Source organism: Gastrolobium bilobum, unplaced genomic scaffold (assembly GCF_033153095.1).
Source record: "Gastrolobium bilobum isolate Gb01-03AN ecotype WA unplaced genomic scaffold, APGP_CSIRO_Gbil_v1 utg9887, whole genome shotgun sequence".
NCBI lineage: Eukaryota > Viridiplantae > Streptophyta > Magnoliopsida > Fabales > Fabaceae > Gastrolobium > Gastrolobium bilobum.
In genome coordinates this window covers 562,386-582,543 of record NW_026899295.1, presented here as the reverse complement: position 1 = coordinate 582,543, position 20,158 = coordinate 562,386, and the positions used below count along the sequence as shown (strand labels likewise).

The 20,158-nt window shown below is 37.1% G+C and overlaps 1 protein-coding gene across 2 annotated transcripts; it reads right to left on the bottom strand.

Moving 5' to 3' along the window:
* Positions 1–1,088: 1,088 nt before the first annotated feature.
* On the bottom strand, positions 1,089–17,291 carry LOC133289306 (uroporphyrinogen-III synthase, chloroplastic). Of its 2 annotated transcripts, none has more exons than XM_061487217.1 (9): positions 17,017–17,291; positions 13,429–13,516; positions 12,419–12,485; positions 11,567–11,685; positions 6,930–7,022; positions 6,756–6,811; positions 6,137–6,222; positions 5,618–5,752; positions 1,089–1,391 (listed from the first exon to the last, which is right to left on the bottom strand). In XM_061487217.1, the coding sequence occupies exons 1-9, from the start codon at positions 17,221–17,223 to the stop codon at positions 1,337–1,339; spliced, it is 906 nt and encodes a 301-aa protein (XP_061343201.1). In that variant the 5' UTR covers positions 17,224–17,291; the 3' UTR covers positions 1,089–1,336. The 2 variants fall into 2 exon arrangements, with proteins under 2 accessions (XP_061343201.1, XP_061343202.1); XM_061487218.1 differs by having other exon boundaries at positions 5,618–5,749.
* Between the last annotated feature and the right edge of the window lie 2,867 nt (positions 17,292–20,158).

Here is a 20,158-nt window from a genome sequence, read left to right as displayed (position 1 = left end):
CATATAATTACCGGGTCATGCGGTTGAACCAGTGATCCACTGGTTGAACCAGTGATCCAGTGACTCGGTACCTCGACCGGATCAATGACCGGACCGATTTTAATAAGATTAGTTGAATGGAAAGCTTACGCATGAGACCAAGACAGGTTACCTTCCTCTTGCTGAAATACAGAATTCATTAGTAGAAATGGGCCCGAGAAAAACTATAACTTAAATAGTGGACCTTCCTTGTTATAATAATAAAAAAAACTCAACAAACCCATAACCACGGAAGTTGCATCTCTCAATAGTAATGGTGTTAAATACGGAATAACAGTCCAAAAAGTGATTCAGGTTCAGACTGTTAATGAGACAAGGCCATAGAAAAAACAGGAACTTAACTTGATAGCTTGTGCTGATAGCTGCCATTACCCGTTGCTTGTCAGCATGCATATATACCTTTTACTTTGCCAGCTCTGATTCAGGGAAAGGAAAAAAGAAAACCAAAAAAAAAAAAAAGTTTAAAGATTTTTATTTTTGGAAAAAGATCTTAGAAAAAGTCCATTCCATTATTCTGCCCGACTTCTGTATTTTGGTTTCAAGTCTTTCCGCCCTAAACTCTAATTTGGACCATCAAACTGAAACTGAAACTGAAATTAAGTTGGTCCGATAACACGCTCAACTGATTTAAGAATTGAGATGGGAAAACATGTTTGATGATTTGATTAATTGTTCCTTTATTTTAGGAGATAATTTTATCTCTTATATATATAAAAATAACTGAAACTGAAATTAAGTTGGTCCGATAACACGCTCGTTACGTGTGTATAAGAGATAAAATTAATCCCTTATTTTAATCATCAAGTCTTGTTTGGACGATGTGTGTGTATCATATACGTGGGCCTTAAACATCCCAAGTCCGAATTCAAACAAAAAGTGGTGCCTGACCAAGATATAAAAGAGTTGGCAACCCACTCATCTACATTCTTAAACTGCAAGTGGTGTTTGGATGAAAGGGTATCCATGCTCTGGTGGGCTTTCCTTGACTCCATAAACTTCTATAAAACATGAAAATCGTGATTTAATGCAAATACTTTTCTTAATCCCATAGACATCCATAAAGTTTGGGGACAAATTGAGGGCTCAATTGGTAATAGAAGAAAATCTCAAATTGCAGTACGGTATTTACATGATGGAAACTATTTACCACAAACTCATGGTAGCCTCTTCAGTATTCCTAAAAATACTACTGAACAGGGAAAGTAAACCCATCGATAATGTCAAATCAGTATTTTAATCAAATTCGTTGCATGAGAAACATCTGAACATCTCCAGTTTTGCTATGAAGGGCAGAGGACTACCTCAATAATTCATCACGGGATCCTAATGCCTCAAGAATGCTTTCTACCCAGCTGTCAAAAGGAGGAAGGTTGTCGAAAAGAATATTATTAACAGTAATTCCAAGCAGTCAAAATAACAATAGCACATCTGTACATACTAAGCCAACTTACCCTGAAGTACTTATAACACGTCAATGCATATGCTTTTATTCAACTACCATTCTAATGCAAGATACTCTCAAAACTTTGTCTTACAGCATCCCGTAGACAGGGTGACAAAAAAAGGGGAAATTACCAAAAAGGAACTTGATGAAATATTTTCTATAAAGGAAAAAAAAATCATATTTTCACACACAATCACCACAATAGACTCAACTTCAACAACATAGTAATCATCAAGTACCGGCAAAATATAGAATAACAGTACTAGCGAGAAAACATTATTATTGTTTTTTTGGATATAAAAAAATGCGAATTATTTTAAAAGGTAAAATTGTACATATACTCCCTAAGCTTTATCTGAAATAGCCACCATGAACTTTTGGACGCAGATGAGAGAGCCTTAAACTCCCTAAAACTTGCTACTAGACCCTTCTGTGTCCATCAACAAAATGGAAACCAATCATTACGTGACTTGCACATTTTCATTAACATGCATGATAGTCACTCATTTATCGACATCGTTTTTCTTTTTTTAAATATAAAAAATCCATTTTATCTTTTCAGTTTAATTTCTACTAATGAAAAAGATAAAATATCCATGAAAATTAAATTAAAAAATAAAAAAGCTTCTTTCAAAGACTATCACGTGTATTAATTAATAATATACACCTGTCAGGTGATAAATAGTTTCTATGTAGCCAATGAACCGAAAGATCTATTTGCAGGTATTTGAAAGTTTAAGAACCTCCCATGTAGATTCCAAAGTTCAAGGTAGTCACTCACTTAAAAATGGGATAAAATTCATCGAGTTTTATACATTTTTCCTTATTAAAATGAGTGACATAGTGAATTTAGAATAAAGATAAATTATAAAACTAGAGTCATTCTTAAGTAGTCTAATCCTATGCTACATTCCAAAAAATAAAAGGGCTTCTTAAAAACATCGTGCAAAATTATTTCAAAGATTCTCCGTGTGACCCAGACAGTTGTTAGGAACCGCTATTTAGGGAAGCAAGTTAGAAGAAATAATGATTATGCAAAGAATCAAGTGGACCAGCTTCTATTAGTTAGGCCTAGTTACTTTCCATGCAGGGTGGTTAACAGAGGTAGTTAGAGAAATCCCAACAGAACTAGTTAGTTAGGAGATTGGGATTAAAAATAAGGTTGAGAGAATATCTATAGGACCGTTGGGCAGTTAGTAAGTAAAGAGGCAAGGCCAAAGACTAGCATTTTTCCGGAAGTTAGGAGAGAAGCTTCGTACTTTTCTATCTCACTCATTATGAAACTCATATTTTCTCTCACTCATCATGAAACTCATATTTTCTGATGATTTATCAATAAAGATTCAAACCCAATTCTTGAGATTATGAATGAATTTCAATTAGACCCTCAGGTGTCAAAGATGATCGTTGTCAGTCCTGAATTCAATTGTTTGAATGAGATCTTTCAGTTTCTGCCATGCTATCAGCATCCAATTGCTTTGTCCGGCCTAGAGGCACAGAAAGCTGTGGATGAAGCGAAAGCTAGGTTTGGGCACATTGATGGAAATCATCTCACGCTCTTGAACACGAGGATCCGTCTATGTGCTACGATAACTTCATTAATCACAGTGTTGAGATATATAGTCCCACATTGATTATGTAGGCAACTAATGTGGCCTTTATAAGGCCTTGGACACTCTCACCCTTTGAGCTAGCTTTTAGGGTGGTGTATCTCAAGTTCGATTCTCACGGCCCCCCACTTTCAAGTGGAATTAAAATAAAAAAGCACTAAAAGGTAAACCAAAAATTGAGCCTGTGCAATTCCACGCTTCTCGCCCAAAGGGCTCTTGCGTGAGGGGGCGTGTTGAGATATATAGTCCCACATTGATCATGTGGGAAACTAATGTGGCCTTTATAATGCCTTGGACACTTCCACCCTTTGAGCTAGCTTTTGGGATGGTGTATCCAAGATTCTTTACACACAGGACGCTGAAAGCAACTGATAATTATAGACAAACAGTGTATAGCAACATAACTTAGAAGGAAGGAAGAAATAGGGGAAAAGGAGAATAATTGAAGAGAGAAGAGAAAATTTAGATCAGGAATAAGTGAGAGGATAGGAGTGAGAAGAGATAAGTGGAAGGAAGCATGTAATTGCTTAACTCCTCGGTGGGCTGTCTATTATATAGCCACTTACATATTCTGAGAGAGGGGGGATATTCTTACTACCAAAAATATCCACTACCAACCTACTACCTCCACAATTACCATTGGATCAAAGAGAGAGGATGTTAAAAAGTTTTTGAAGAAAGAGAAAATGTTGATCCAATGGTGATTATGGAGGCAGTGGGTTGGTAGTGAATTTTTCTAGTAGTAAGAATATCCCCACTCATTCTAAGATTTAAAGTAAACTACCAAATTATGAAATAAGATAACTAATACTACTAATAAGATAAAATAAACCAAACTTATTAAGATGAACTAAACTAATCAAGATAAAGATAAATTAAACTAATTGAGATAACATAATTTGTCTTATGTTATGGCAGTTAACTGATCCCTGATCTCGCTGTTGCTAGCATAGCATGGGAGATTTTCCATGAAATGGGAACTATATGGTTGAGATTCAAGCAATGGGACCAGGTGGGAGGTATTTGACCATCCACGACACATCTCAGCCCTTCACCTTGTTAGGAAACCCCTATTTAGGAAAGTAGATTAGAAGAAACAATGGTAGGCCCAAAGAACCACATAGCCCAGCTTTTTTACTTAGGCCTAGTTAGTTCCCGAACGGGGTTAACAGGGGTAGTTACAGAAATACCAACAGAATTAGTTAGTTAGGTCATTGGTATTATAAATAGGGTTGAGGAAATACATGTAGGAGATTGATGAGAATTAGAGTTAGTTAGGGGATTCTTCTAGAATATTCCTAGAGGATGGGATAAAAGGTGAGGGAATATTGGGAGTGGGGTATGTGATTTGTAATTGATTTGGTTTGGGTATTGGGTTGGGAGAGGTGCTGTTGGAGCCCTCTGTATCTTTTTCATAGTGTCTTTAGGGCTGTTTTCATGCATCACAATAGCTGCTCTGGATATTCGTTACTGTAAAGATAATTTTCCATAGTGTGTTTCTGTGTTTCCATTCAGTTTGTAGGTGTAAAGAACCAATTCAATCCAAAAACTTAAGTTGTTGGATGAGGCTGCATTAATGATTTTATATATATCAACACGCCCCCTCACACGAGAGCCCATTAGACTTGAAGGGTGGACGATGCATAGGCCCTACCTGTACGAAGAAAGAAATTCCACTAGAAAGAAAGTGGGGTGCGATGAGGATCGAACCCGGTACACCGAGGCTCATGTAAAGAACCAATTCAACCCAAAAGCTTAAACTATTAGGTGATGGCCTCTTTAATAGTTTATATTATACTCTAACACGCCCCCCCTCACACGAGAGTTCACTGGACTTGAATGATGGATAATGCACAGGTCCACCTACCTGTGCTAAGAAAATTCCACGAGAAAGTGGGGTCGGAGAGGATTGAACCCGGGACACAAGACTCTGATACCATGTAAAGAACCAATTCAACCCAAAAGCTTAAGCTGTTGGATGAGGCTACATTAATGGTTTTATATATCTCAACACGTCCCCTCACACGAGAGCCCCACTGGGCTTTAAGGATGGACAATGCACAGGCTCACCTACCTCGAAAGAAATTCCACTAGAAAGAAAGTGGGGGCGGTGAGAATCGAACCCAGTACACCGAGGCTCTGATACCATGTAAAGAACTAATTCAACCCAAAAACTTAAGCTTTTGGGTTGAATTGGTTATTTACATTAAGCTTTTGTATTGAATTGGTTCTTTATAGTGGGTTAATCCATTGAGGTTCCATTAGAGTTTTAGACAATTAGTAAGATGAGAGGTAATGTCAGAGACTAGAATTTTTCTATAGGTTAGGAGAGTTCGGAGTAACCCACTCTTAGGAAACTCTTGTTATGATGAGTTATCAATAAAGATTCAAACCCAATTCTTGAGCCAGTATCTATCAACGGGGAACTTCCTTAGCATATAAAATAGGTACTGAATACTTGATTAATAGAAATATCTCAAGAAAGTCCCCAAAAAGTATTTCTTGAAAGTGGATTTGTAATTACCCTTCTAGGCCTGGTTGCGTTGGGTAGTACACATTTCTGAAGCCTAACCTTCTTGCCATTGAAGCAGTTGTCTCACCAATGCATGCAACAGAATTGCTCCACTCTGACTCTGAAAGATGATTCTTCCAGGCACTGCTGCGGCAGATTTACATGAACTAAGTAATTTGTATCAAGAAAAAAGATGAACTGGGTACATGCTAAATAATATAGAACTTCCTAAGAACAATTTCCTACCTATTTCTACAGTAGAAATAAGAAGATAATGCAATTTTTCCATGATTCTTCCAATACCAATAGTCATTAGGATGCTTGACTAACAAAGGGACAAAATCAGCATCCCAGTTAGTTGGTATGAAGCAGTCAATTGGACTCATCAAGAAAGTTTTAATGCATAACGCCCGCTTGCATAGAATTGAATTTTAAATCCAAATATAATTAACTTGTAGATTCGAAATGTGTACGAAATTATTATAAAATTAAAAGGGAAAAAAGAAGAGGAAGAAGCAAAAAGCAGCTCACCGAATTGCAGATGGTGAAGCTACTGTAACAACAGGGGCTGAAAGTGCTTGCTTTAGAACCATATGGTCAACGTGTTGAATTGGTACCTGATAAACAAGTTAGGGGCAACAGTGAATCTCACAAAGAGATAATATCATAAATAGCCCAATCTAGAAGTTCTTCCAAGTGCAAGGAATAGAAGGTTATGACCGAACCTAAGCAAAACCATTTGTAATCTAAATTTTTCAAATATGACAATACAACAAAAGCAATTGAAGATACCGGTAGTATATATATGCCCATTATTCTCAAGTTGTAAACTTCCACATAAAGTAAATAAATGTAAGGGAAAGATTGTATGAAAAAGGCACAATTTCATGCTTTTGTGACCTTTTCATCCAAACTGCATAATGTGACACGCACAAATACTTTCTAGCAGGGAAATCATTCTCATCAACGCAACTTCCCAACAAGACCATGAAACAGACGACTGGAAATTTACCATTAATAAATATTATATCTTGAATAATTTAAGTCAATTAATTGTATGAAACACAAATAGAATATGCGGCGCTTGCAAAGAATAAGTATTGGACCATGTTTTCTTGAAAAGGGAGGGGGCAAGGCTAAAATATTTTACCGTTGTATAAGTACTCATCCTAGTAACCTCAAATCCGCGATTTGAAAGTCCTTCCTCTGGTTATATAAATAGCACACAAACAATTAGCATATCATCGCCTTTGCATGTAGTAGTTTAAAAATATTAACTTTTAACTTAGAAAATGCTGAAACAACAACAAGATAATTCATGTACCAATCTCATTGCTAGCCTTTGCAGAAGCAGGATATAGAACAGTGGATTTATTTCCAATCTTAGGAAGCTCTGTAGCCAAAATCTTTCCTGTTGCTGAAAATTATCAAATCCATTATCAGCTTCACTTTGAGGAGTTGAAGCTTTAAATTCCGGCTTAGCAAGAGCAAGCTTCAATCTCTTTACTATTATACTAAACAACAATATGATCGATCACCTACTGATGAAATGCGGAACATGGATGCACAAAAATAACAGAACAACCAAAGTAAAGAAAGGTCCCGCTCTCCCCTATCTAGATGCATATCTGGAACTACTCTAGTTATGACATATTCTCCTTGATTACCCGAAAATACTTGTAATATTCTATTGAAAAGAAGTTTTTGTATATTGATATTGAATAAATTACATGAGTGAGTATTTATACAAGAAAGAATCGCTAAGAATGACTAAGCGATGACTAATCAATCCTATCACAATCCTAATCACAATCAATTCTAATCAATCACAATCAATCATAATCAATCCTAATTAATAGGAAATAAAAACGGAAACATGTTTGAATTCTAATTTTCTACACTCCCCCTCAAGTTGGGAGGTAAATATTGATCATTCCCAACTTGCCAATCAAGTCTTCGAATGCTGGACGGTGTAGGCCCTTGGTAAGGACATCTGCCGTTTGCTCTTTGGTTGGAACATATATCAAACGCACACTTCCATCATCTAATTTTTCTTTGATGAAGTGACGATCAACTTCCACGTGCTTTGTTCGATCATGATGCACAGGATTTTGAGCAATGCTAACAGCTGCCTTGTTGTCACAATATAGTTTTATTGGTAGGGAATATGAAATCTTCAACTCTTGAAGAAGTCTTCTCAACCAGATTCCTTCACAAACTCCATGAGCTAAAGCTCGAAATTCTGCTTCAGCACTACTTCTTGCAACCACTGTTTGCTTTTTGCTTCTCCAAGTAACAAGATTTCCCCACACATAGGTGCAATAGCCTGAGGTAGATCTTCTGTCTACTGATGAGCCTGCCCAATCTGCATCAGTGTAGATTTCAATTGTCCTTTTATACCCCTTTTTAAAGAATAATCCTCTTCCTGGAGTATTCTTGAGGTATCTAAGCACCCTATAGACTGCACTAAGATGCTTCTCCTTGGGTGAGTGCATGAATTGACTAATCATACTCACCGCAAAGGCAATGTCAGGACGCGTATGAGATAAGTAGATTAGTTTACCAACCAATCGCTGATATTGTTCTTTATCCACCTCATTCCCATCTTCAATACCTAACTTGGTATTAGGTTCCACAGGTGTCTCAGCAGGTTTACACCCTAACATTCCTGTTTCCAACAAAAGATCTAGAACACATTTCTTTTGTGTTAGAGTGATGCCTGTTTTGCTCCTAGCAACTTCCATACCAAGGAAATATTTGAGAGTGCCAAGGTCTTTGAGTTCAAATTGAGCTGCTAGAAATTTCTTCAAGGTGTTCAATTCCTCAATATCATCACCTGTAAGAATTATATCATCTACATATACAACAAGAATAGCAATTTTACCATCCTTAGAGTGTTTGTGGAAGAGAGTATGATCAGTCTGTGCTTGAATGAAGCCTCTTCTTTTGACTGCTTGTGTGAATTTGTCGAACCATTCTCTGGGAGACTGTTTCAATCCATATAGAGACTTTTTTAGTTTACACACTGATCCATTTCCCTTTTCAAAACCAGGTGGAGGATCCATATAGACTTCTTCATGTAAGTCACCATTTAGGAATGCATTCTTCACATCTAACTGTTGCAGAGGCCAATCTAGATTGGCAGCAAGAGATAAGAGAACTCGGATGGTATTGACTTTAGCAACCGGAGCAAAAGTCTCATGATAATCTATCCCATGAGTCTGAGTGAAACCCTTTGCAACCAATCTTGCCTTGTATCTGTTGATGCTATTATCTGCATTGAATTTTATTGTAAACACCCATTTGCATCCTACTGCCTTTTTTCCTTTGGGTAGGGTCACTATCTCCCAAGTTCCATTTCTTTCTAAAGCATTTATTTCTTCAAAGACAGCATCCCTCCATTTTTTATCATTGAGAGCCTCATGTATATTTCTCGGTATCTTTGTACTATCCAACATAGTATTGAAAGCACGAAACCCTGGGGACAACTTTCCATATGAAATATGATTAGAAATAGGATGAGTAGTACAAGATCGAGTACCTTTTCTGAGAGCAATGGGCAAGTGTAGATCATTTTCACCATGACACTCAAGTATTGGGGTGCTGGAACTAGAACATGGTTCAGAATCCTGGCAGTGTAGAGGCTCTGGGTTATTCACACTTTGAGGAGGCTTTCGCCTGCTATAAACTTGTCCCCATTTTGAGGAGGCTCCTGATGGTGAGGATTCTGTAGCTCCCCCTGTTTCCAAAAGTAGAGGTAATACTGTGGCATTAATAGGTTCCCATGACTGATCTTCATCTACTCCTATAGACTCCCCCTGAAGAGAAGTCGAGGGGAAGAAAGGGTCATTCTCAGAAAAAGTGACATCCATAGAGACAAAGACCTTACGAAGAGAGGGTGAATAACACTTATAGCCACGTTGAGTAGGAGAATAACCAATAAAGACACACTGGAGAGACTTAGGATCAAGCTTAGACCGTTGATGGGAGGGAATATGGACAAATACAACACAACCAAATAACTTAAGAGATAAGGAGGAGACACCTCGGAAGGAAGGGAAGATACGAACAAGACTAGAAAGAGGAGACTGAAATTTCAGAATGCGAGATGGCATTCGATTTATCAGATACGAGGCAGTGAGAACTGCCTCTCCCCAAAGATATTTAGGAACACTCGTGGTAAACATAAGAGCCCGAGCAACTTCAAGGAGATGTCGGTTTTTTCTTTCCGCAACTCCGTTTTGTTGGGGTGTGTCAGGACACGAGCTTTGGTGAAGGATGCCATGTTGGGAAAGATATTCTCCAAGAATAGAGTTAAAATACTCTTTGCCATTATCTGTACGAAGAATTTGTATAGCAACTTGGAATTGGGTTTGAACCATGGCATGAAATTTTTTAAACACGGATGCAGCATCGGACTTATCCTTTAGAAGATACACCCAACAAACTCGAGAATGGTCATCAATGAAGGTAATGAACCATCGAGTACCTGAAATATTTTTAACACGGGCTGGACCCCATATGTCGCTATGAATTAAGGAAAATGGGGAAGAGTCATGGTGAACTTTAGAAGGATAATGAGCACGAGTATGCTTGGCAAGTTGACAAATATCACAAGAAAACAAACTTGGACTTTTATTAATAAATAAGTTTGGCAACAACTTCTGAAGATAAATAAAATTTGGATGGCCTAGCCTACGATGCCACAGCATAACATCATTACATGAATCAAAAGGAAACATAGAGTTTTTTTCTACGAAAACAGCTTCATGAGTCACATCCTCCTCAAAGTAGTAAAGTCCACAATCCTCTCTAGCACTGCCAATCATCCTCTCCGAGTCCTGTTCCTGAAAAACACAACCATGTGGAAAGAATTTAGCAAAGCAATGCAACTCAGAGGTGAGCTTGCTAATGGAAATGAGATTACAAGTCAGAGAAGGAACATAAAGAACTGATGTCAAAGTAATCAGCTCAGAAAGTTTAATGGTTCCGTGTCCCGCAATCTGGGAAAAACTGCCATCGGCGATCTTGACCCGAGAAGGTTCAGAATATGGAGTGTATGAACAAAACAAGCCAAGATTACCTGTCATATGATCAGAGGCTCCAGAATCAAGGATCCAATGATTTTGACTATCAACATGGAAAGTTGTACCTTGCTGGACCACATGACTAGTGGCCTTAGGAGGTTGCTCGTGGTAATAAAAAAAGTGTTTTGAGGAAGCCATGAATAAAAAGAGAAGGGTTGACCGTTGATGAAAAATCAAGTTTTGTAAACTTTTGATATGACCTCTGGAACAGGAAGGGGAGAAGCCGGCGAGAAGATCTGTGCAAGTCGCGACGAAAAAAAAAACGTCTGGAAGGCGGCGCGTGGCGGCGCGTGCAGCGGCTGACGACGATGGGTCCAGCGGCGGTCGACTCGTCGGATCCTTCTGAGTCGAATGGTCACCTCACTTTTTTGATCGGAGGTCAGTAAACTAGGTTTCTGTGTTGGACAGATTCAAGGCGGTGTTTAGGAGGTGTTTGACGGTGATGGAAGTGTTTGGATGGTTATTTCAGATTTGAATTAGGGTAGGAACGAACCCGCTCTGATACCATATTGAAAAGAAGTTTTTGTATATTGATATTGAATAAATTACATGAGTGAGTATTTATACAAGAAAGAATCGCTAAGAATGACTAAGCGATGACTAATCAATCCTATCACAATCCTAATCACAATCAATTCTAATCAATCATAATCAATCCTAATCAATCATAATCAATCCTAATCAATCATAATCAATCCTAATTAATAGGAAATAAAAACGGAAACATGTTTGAATTCTAATTTTCTACATATTCAAATATATTACTTTATATTTCTTTAGTCAGTCATCCATCATGGTGAAGAAGCGAATCTGGGGACAGTACAATGCAGGAGCCATTTAAATTCAGCCTACACCTAACTACACACATGGATACCTTTTGATGGTGCAAAGGCAATATCAAGCGATTGTTTTGAAGACTGCAAAGCTTCCTTTAAAATGCTTGCAGTACCAGCCCCAACAACGCCAACTTTGACATGAGGCATCCCAGCAACTCTAAGGACAACAATCAAGACTAAGACAATCATTTGTTAGAAAATAAAATGCTCAACAAAATTATATTAATTGAACACACAAAAAAGGATAGTGTAAAGAACAGAGCAAAAGGAATGCTTAGTTTTTTATGTTATTTTTTATATCATTGTATCTAACAAACTGTAAAATTCACCAATAAAATAGGCCAAAGCAATTAAAAACTTTGAATCTTTGACAAATTTGCATTCGCATCTTTGACAACTTATGCACAATTTAGATTGTAGATCACATACAATTGGATAACATGTATAATAAAAGATATGTCGAGTATTTTGCCTGTAGGACTATGTGGTACCATAATTAAAGGTGGGTAATAAAAGTTATTAAAATGGTAGAAAATTTCATGAGATAAAAAAACAAAGCTATCAAGTCAATGAAGAAAATCAATGATACAAATGTTAGCAGAAACCTCAATGACATTGTATAAACTTTAGGAAAACCTCATCATGGAGATAGTGACTTTGTCACAAGTCAGCATCTTCTAAGTGCATGTTTGGCATAACCCAAAATTAATTTTGGAGGGCAAAATGATGTTCGGACAAGTTTTCAAAATCATTTGAAAGTAACTAAAGGTTGCTTCTGACTAAAAAGTATTATTTCACTTCAAATTTAAATTTTCAAAATAAATTCATCCAAAATACATTGTACTTGAGAAATTTTACACAAATTACTCAAACAGACCCTACATCCTTACCTCCATGCCTCTAGAAAAACTGAACCTGCCTCAGGGGAAGTTATGACAATCCAATCAAATGCATTATCTGCAAGTATCAAGCATCATGGGAAGAAATGAATATGTGAAAAGTGATAGGGCACTCATAAGCAAGATATTGACAGCATGATTCATGTTGTCATGTGTTTCAGAAAAAATATCTAGGATGTAAAATATGGTAATGACTTTTTAAGTTGACAAAATCATCATACATTCATAAATGTCAAATTTCTCCATGTTACTTAGATTCTAGATAATACATCCGTAAAGGCACCCCAACCCAGTTTCTTCCAAATTATTCTATGAACACACCAACTGAATTTAATCCCAGAGAACAACCAAAAAAATCCACAGCCACACATTAGGCGAAATTCAACCCGCCTACTTATATACAAATTTATCACATCCATTGGGCCAGATTAAACCAATCCGGCATTGAATAACTGATGTCTCAGGCAGAAACATTTGTAACCTATGTGATAATAACATCAAATGATCAAGATGAAGCCCACAAAAAAAAATGAGAAAGTGATCTGCAACTCTAGAAGTCCAGCTATTCCTAAATAGGGCCAAAAAGATTAAATAGAGAAAGAAAATATTTCATGGAGAAGTTCAGCCAAATACTCCCCCTAACATAAACTGAGAGTCTGAGACAATATCAGAGCATCACCACACATGCCAACACAAACTATAAAAATTGAATGAAGACATAAGTGCAGGCACTTGAAGCTATAATCCTTCACTTTCAAGGAGACCATTGGTAATGGGAAATAGCTCATCAATCACCGATATTGCATCATCAATTTGACATTAGAAATGTCACCACTGCATCTTTATTCCCATTAAGCACACATAAATTTTATTCTAAAAATTGGCCCAATCAAAGATAATCAATCAGCTCACAAGTAATATCTTTATTGGATGAAAATGGCACGATTTAAACTTTACAAAATATTTAAATATTCATGACATGGGTTTTTCCTAAAACTTACCCCTTAATACAGAAGGAAGCCTGTCTAAATCAGGTCCCCGTGTGTGCTCAATGAGTGGAAGTTCCAAACAATTGATTTCATGTTTAGCCTGCACTCAACATTGGAATTACCAAAATAGTTTCAGCGTATGTGATCAGTCAAACCTTATGTCAACAGGAAAACCTCTGAGGCCAGTTTACAACTGTAGTTATCATTTGAATCCCCCTTTTCATTTTATTAATATGGCCTGGGACACAAGCCTAGCTAATCATCTTAGTACATGTTTGGTTCAAATTATTTTTAAGAAAATCACTTCTTCTTTTTTTCAAAAGCTCTGTCAGTAAGATTTTGAATATTAAATTGTTTTAAACACAAAATAAACTAATCCAAAAACACACTTAGTACATGGAATAAATTACAAAGGATTCCCAATGGAAGAAGATAAAAAAAATAGAGAAAATAAAAGTAGAAAATAAACACAGTATACGCAAAACAATTTGGATTATTTTGTTGAATAAACGTTAAATGTGGAATTATGTGTCAGTTTAATTCAGCAATCAATTTAGTTTTTTAATGGGTTTAATTTAGCAAACGTTAAATGTCAGTTTTATGTTTTTAAGTTTATGAAATTACGTGAGTTTATTGTGATGTTAAGTGTCTTTATTGTAGAGTTACAAGTTTTGTAATTTAAATCTATTGTTTGAATGAAAAAGTTACGACTTCTGCCTTAGTAAAAACTCCTTTGTTTTACTCTTCTCCTAACAAATTGGTATCAGAGCTATGGAGAAAAAGAGCGAGTTGGAGGTGCCACTCTTCCATGGAGATAAGGATGAAGCATTAGATTGGCTTCTCTGTTTGAAGGAACATTTTCGGAAAGAAAAAACCTGGACGGAGGACAAATGGCAGGTAGCCATGAGAAGACTCAGAGGAAGCGCAATCAAATGGTTCCGTACATGGAACTGCCGCGACTTTAATAATATGTGGAAGGATTTTCTAATGGCCTTCATAACAAAATACTTGCCTGGACGTTTTGATTTGATTAATGAAGAAGATGAAATCTTCAATGATAATGATGAAGATGAGGAAAATGATGCGGATGAAGAAGAGACCGAGATGGTGGAATTCGAGGTTGCCAACGGCAACGCATCCGCGGAGGAGTTTGACGTGTCAGAACGCGTAAGAGACGACTCGGAGAAGAAGACGGTGGAGATGACTGCGGTCGAAGAAGCTGAGATAGAAGATGAGGAGAACGAAGGAGCCGAGATCGAAGCAGAGAAGGACGGGAACGACGAGTCCATTGTCGAGGTAGAAGACTTCGTGGAACCTGAGTGTCTGGAGACAGAGTCGAAAATCGGAAAGGAGATTGAGAAGCCGAGGTGCTTGATGAAGACCGGCATGGAGGAGACCGCGAATCCGAGTTCATGTTCTGGAGAAGAGCTCGACCCCGGCGTGATGAGGTTGATGTCGGAGACCGGCATAGGCGCGGTTCGGGTTGGAAGTCAGAAGTTGGAGACTGCATTGAATTTATGGTGGAAGTGGAAGATGTCGACACCACCGAAAAGAGACCATTTCCCTGGAGGACGGTGGTCTGAGATTCCATTGATGAGGCGCGTGGAAGCTCTTCTCGATGAAGAAGAACCCGGCGATGAAGAAACTGAGAGCGGAAAAATGGAAGGTGTGATTGTGGATAGGGAACCCGGCGATGAGGAGCCTAGAGTTACTTTTATGGCGGAATCATTTTGGCTCAAGCGTAAACCAGAAGAAGATCGTGGGGTGAAATCAGAAAATGATGCGTTGAGTTATTTGCTTGATGATGGGAATCAACGGTCCTCAATGAGTGATGGGGTTACTGTGGTTGAAGAGGCCCAACGTGCTATTAATGTAGCACATGTTGAATCTGAAATTATTAAAATTGGCATAGGTGTTGTAAAACTAATGGGACGTTATAGTGATACAGATACTGATCAGTATGATGACTTGTGTGATGATCATACGTGTAAGAATGGATGTGGAAGTATATCGGAGGATGAGGTCGACGGAGAAAAATTCAAGACTGTCTATCTTCCACCAATGAAGGAACCGCCGGACAAGAAAAAAATTTGAAGAAAGGAGTGCAACATGTGAAGCTGAATATGTAGCTGCATCTTGGTGTGTTTGTCATGCAATGTGGCTCAGGAATTTCATCCGGGATCAAGTAAAGGAAGGAAATGTGGGGCTAACACACGTGACCAGTCAAGAGCAAGTCGCGGATATCTTCACGAAACCGCTACCGACGGTACTCCTTGACAACTACAAGAAATTGATCGGCATGAAGGATGCAGAAGCATTTAGGTTTACGGGGGAGTTTTGTTGAATAAACGTTAAATGTGGAATTATGTGTCAGTTTAATTCAGCAATCAATTTAGTTTTTTAATGGGTTTAATTTAGCAAACGTTAAATGTCAGTTTTATGTTTTTAAGTTTATGAAATTACGTGAGTTTATTGTGATGTTAAGTGTCTTTATTGTAGAGTTACAAGTTTTGTAATTTAAATCTATTGTTTGAATGAAAAAGTTACGACTTCTGCCTTAGTAAAAACTCCTTTGTTTTACTCTTCTCCTAACAGATTATGTATCAATTCGATCACAGCAAAATGTAGTCACCTTGATGGAGTTTCAATATAATGGTGTTGGAATAAAACATAAAATATGAATGGATTACAGATTTCGGTAGGTATTTTGGGACAAAAGTAGATGTTGGAAGCAAAAGGTGATGGGAGATGAACAATTTAGTTTTTTGTTTAAAAATTGATGATGGAATTGACAAACTTACTGAAACAGTGATATGAAAAAAATAAGCATGTTGAAGCTGTTCTACGGCATCGTCCATGTACAAAAGAAAGGCCATGAAGAGCAACAACAAGTGTTCATTAACTAACTTAAGCTCTTAGACCGTTTAAGTAGATTTCTAAAGGATCTACTTAATTAATTAATGGATCAAGAATTCATTGCTGATCGGTCATTAACTTCAAACAGGAGAATGTTAAGTAAATTGTATTCAACCGATCCCTGAACTCATGTACATTTTTGAACAACCTATTGTGATCTGGACACATGACATAAATTTTGCGACGTAAAATATATTCGATTATTAGAAATTATGAATATGGATATTTAGCAATCTAAATCTTTGTCTTGACGTTTGCCGTTATATTTAATACATTCTCGCTTTAAGAGAACGTGGTTTAAAGATAAAAAAAAAATGCGCAAAATAATAATAATAAGGCACGGAAATTTTGAAGAAAAATAAAAAGGAAAGCAAGATCAATGAAAACATTACATATTGACATTCATTTCAGCCTTTAATCAAACACATACACGACGGAATGGAACTCGGTTCATATAAACACACAACATACTCTGAAGTCTGAACTGAATAGGTTAAAGAGAAAACGAGGAAAGACATGTCCGGATGCAGGAAAAGCTAGCAGAAAAATTATAATGAGAATCAGAAAACACAGCATAACTAGTTTGAGTTTGAGCCTAAAAAATAAAGCGCATTGTAATGGTAGCAACGCAGTGAAAACGAATCGCAGCAGGGAAAGGTTAAGTGAGTATATAGAAGTGAGTACCAAAGCAGAGATGAGCTTGCCGTTCTTGCCACGCTCTCTGGTGACGACGACTTTGGGCGTTGAATTCGAAGTGGAAGCCGAAGTGAATGTGGAGACGGAATCCGTGGCGGAAGCAGCGGCGGTTCGTTGAGGACCGGGAAAGATTCTCCGGTTTGATTGAAGAGGAGAAGGTGGAAGAGAAAGAGGAGACACAGAAACCTGAGGCATTGTTGAAACGTGTTGGGCAACGGAACCTATCCACGGTCCAGCTGTTATCACATCAATGGGAATGGCCGTGGCCCCTTGCTTATTTTAATTTCACAAATATCTACCGACAAAATAGCTTTTAAAGTCATAATCATTATGATTACTAACTTTAGGATTACGTAGCACGTGGCACATGGTGGTTGGGCGGTGTCCAAATGCTTGCCGACCAAACAGCCATCCACGCCGTCTGTTTCGATCAGTGGTATTATGGTAATGATGATTAACGGTGGACATTTGCGTCCCAATCTCCCAACGCCATCCTAACCTGCTTGTTATACCTCTGTGCCCTACCTCCCAACAACAACTAACGTCGTTTCGTCGCGCGTCATACAGTTGCAGTTTACAAACCGTTCAACTTGTTATTTGATTAATACAGTTGCAATTTTTTATCCAAAAAATAAAAATAAAAAAATACAGTTGCAATTTACAAACCGTTCAACTTGTTCTTTAATTAATCAGGAGAAACGATGTGAGCATAATGCAACAGTGCATACAAACAGCAGTTGAGCTGGAATGTCGGGCAAAACGAGGCTGCACAGTTCACACATTCAATTGGACATATAAATATTAGGGTAAATCATCACTTTGATTCCCCAAATTAATGTTTTAAAATTTCTTGTTATAACATGGGTTGTGGAGGAAGACTTAAATCTAGTGTGAAAACTGAAAAGAATTCCTCAAAGCCAAATCAGATCAACGCCATATTCTTGCCGCAACCCAACTCCACTACTTTCGGTTAGCAAGAGCCCAAACGACTAAAAACAAAAAGACCAACACCGTGACATTTATTATAAACACTTATTTAGTGAAAAAAAACCTTAAAAAAATTCAATGCAATACACTGTTATTTTTAAGGAACCAAATGAAGGGTTTATTTTGAATAATAATGTTTTCTGCGTACTTTTTTTGATTGCTTTAAACTTTAATCTTTATTTTAATTTTTATAATGGAGTACCTGTATTTTCAGCATTTCTTTACTTTATTGTAATTAATAGATTTACTATTCAAAAAACTATTTCTTTAAAGGTTTATTTTGTTTGAATTTTTATTATTTAAAAAAAATAAAGGGTATTAAGTATTTTTTCAACTTTATTATTACCTTTTGATATTGTTCCTTAGCGAAATAAAAAATATTTTAATAAAATGAAATGATAATATACCAAAATAAAATTTGTATTTACTTGAAATGAGAATACTTAATGACTTATTAATCGATTGTTTGCAATTGCAGTTAGTTTTCCAACTACGCTTGCAAATTTTTGAATTGCATTTATCGATTTTTTAATAAAACATACTTTTTGTACAGTGACGTTCCTCTGGCATATTTGCTTACGGATCCGATTGAGTAATAGTTTGTGAAAGTTCAGGGAAATGGGGCGCAACTTCGTTTGATGATGGGCATGCATTCTTTTAAGACGTGCTAGTGGCCATAAACAAATCACAAGCCCTTCCATGTTTTAGTCTGACTCCAAAATCATATAATAAAAAAAAAATTGCTGAAAGCGGAAACAACTAACATTGTTTACTTTAAAATGACAACTTTCTCAGATTCCATAATGCTTTTTAAAGAATGTAGGCATTTAAATGATAGATGGTCTACCAAAGACCCCTCTTCCTTTTATGATTCGTGTCTTGGTGATTTGCATCTCTATATTGGAAAATGCCACACAATATTAATATTATAACAATTGTACCCTTTCTATATTTTAGTCTGACTCCCACATAAAGATGGCAACTATCTCAGATTCCATGATGCTTTTGAAGCGTATAGGCAGCTAGATGATAAATCATCGTCTACCAAAGCCCGCTTTATGATTGGTGATTTGCTTCACCCTATAGCAAAATGCCACATAATATTAAAATTATAACCCGATTAAGATTTGGTCCTAATATCAAATGTGAGTTTTGCTCCATAACGATGGCATTTCAAATAATTCAAACGATGGCGTTTTAAACAGCACAGAAAACTTCGCTGATAAAGTCGCGGGCTCTTATTCTCTCACATGTATCCAACTAATCATGACATATCAGAAAAAATTGATTGGTTGTTAGAATGTTAGTTTTCTATTAGTCAGTTTTGTGAGTTATAACTTCTTTTCCCTCCTTCGTTTCTCTATTATTTACTGAAGTTGAGATGTATATGTATCTTAATCACTATGTCAATGAAATTGAGTATTCATTTTTTCTCTCCTCAAGAATGAGTTTCTTGAAGCTATCTTAATATGGTATCAGAGCTAGCCAAACTCTGATATCTGCTTCAATTCGATCTTCTTTCTTCGTTATGATAGTTTTCTTTCTTTTCTTTCAAGAATTGTCATGGAAAATTTGTTTGAATTCCTCACAAATTCATTACATCCATTAATCCTCCATCCTAATGAGAATCCTTCATAAGTCTTGGTCACACCACCTTTGAATGGAAGAAACTACCATTCTTGGGCGTGAGCTATGTCCATGGCTTTGCGCTCCAAGAATAAACTTGGGTTCATTAATGGCACTGTTACAGTACCAGATCCTGAAAGCGATGAATTTGAGGTGTGGGAGCGCTGTAATACTACAGTTATGGGATGGATCCATCATTCCATTGCTTCGACGATTGCACAATCTATTTCGTGGATAAAAAATGTGTCTGATGTGTGGAAGGACTTTAGCGACAGGTTTTCACAATCAAATATGTTTTGGATCTCGGATATACAGGAAGAAATATACAAATTACACCAAGGAGACAAAGGTGTAACAAAATACTTCACTCAGCTGAAAACATTATGGGACGAGCTTGAGAATTTGAAGTCGATTCCCTCACTTTCAGCCAATTGTTCATGTGGTGCGTTTACTCAGATGTGAACCTACCGTGATCAAGATCACACTATCAGGTTTCGTAGAGGTTTAAATGACCAAT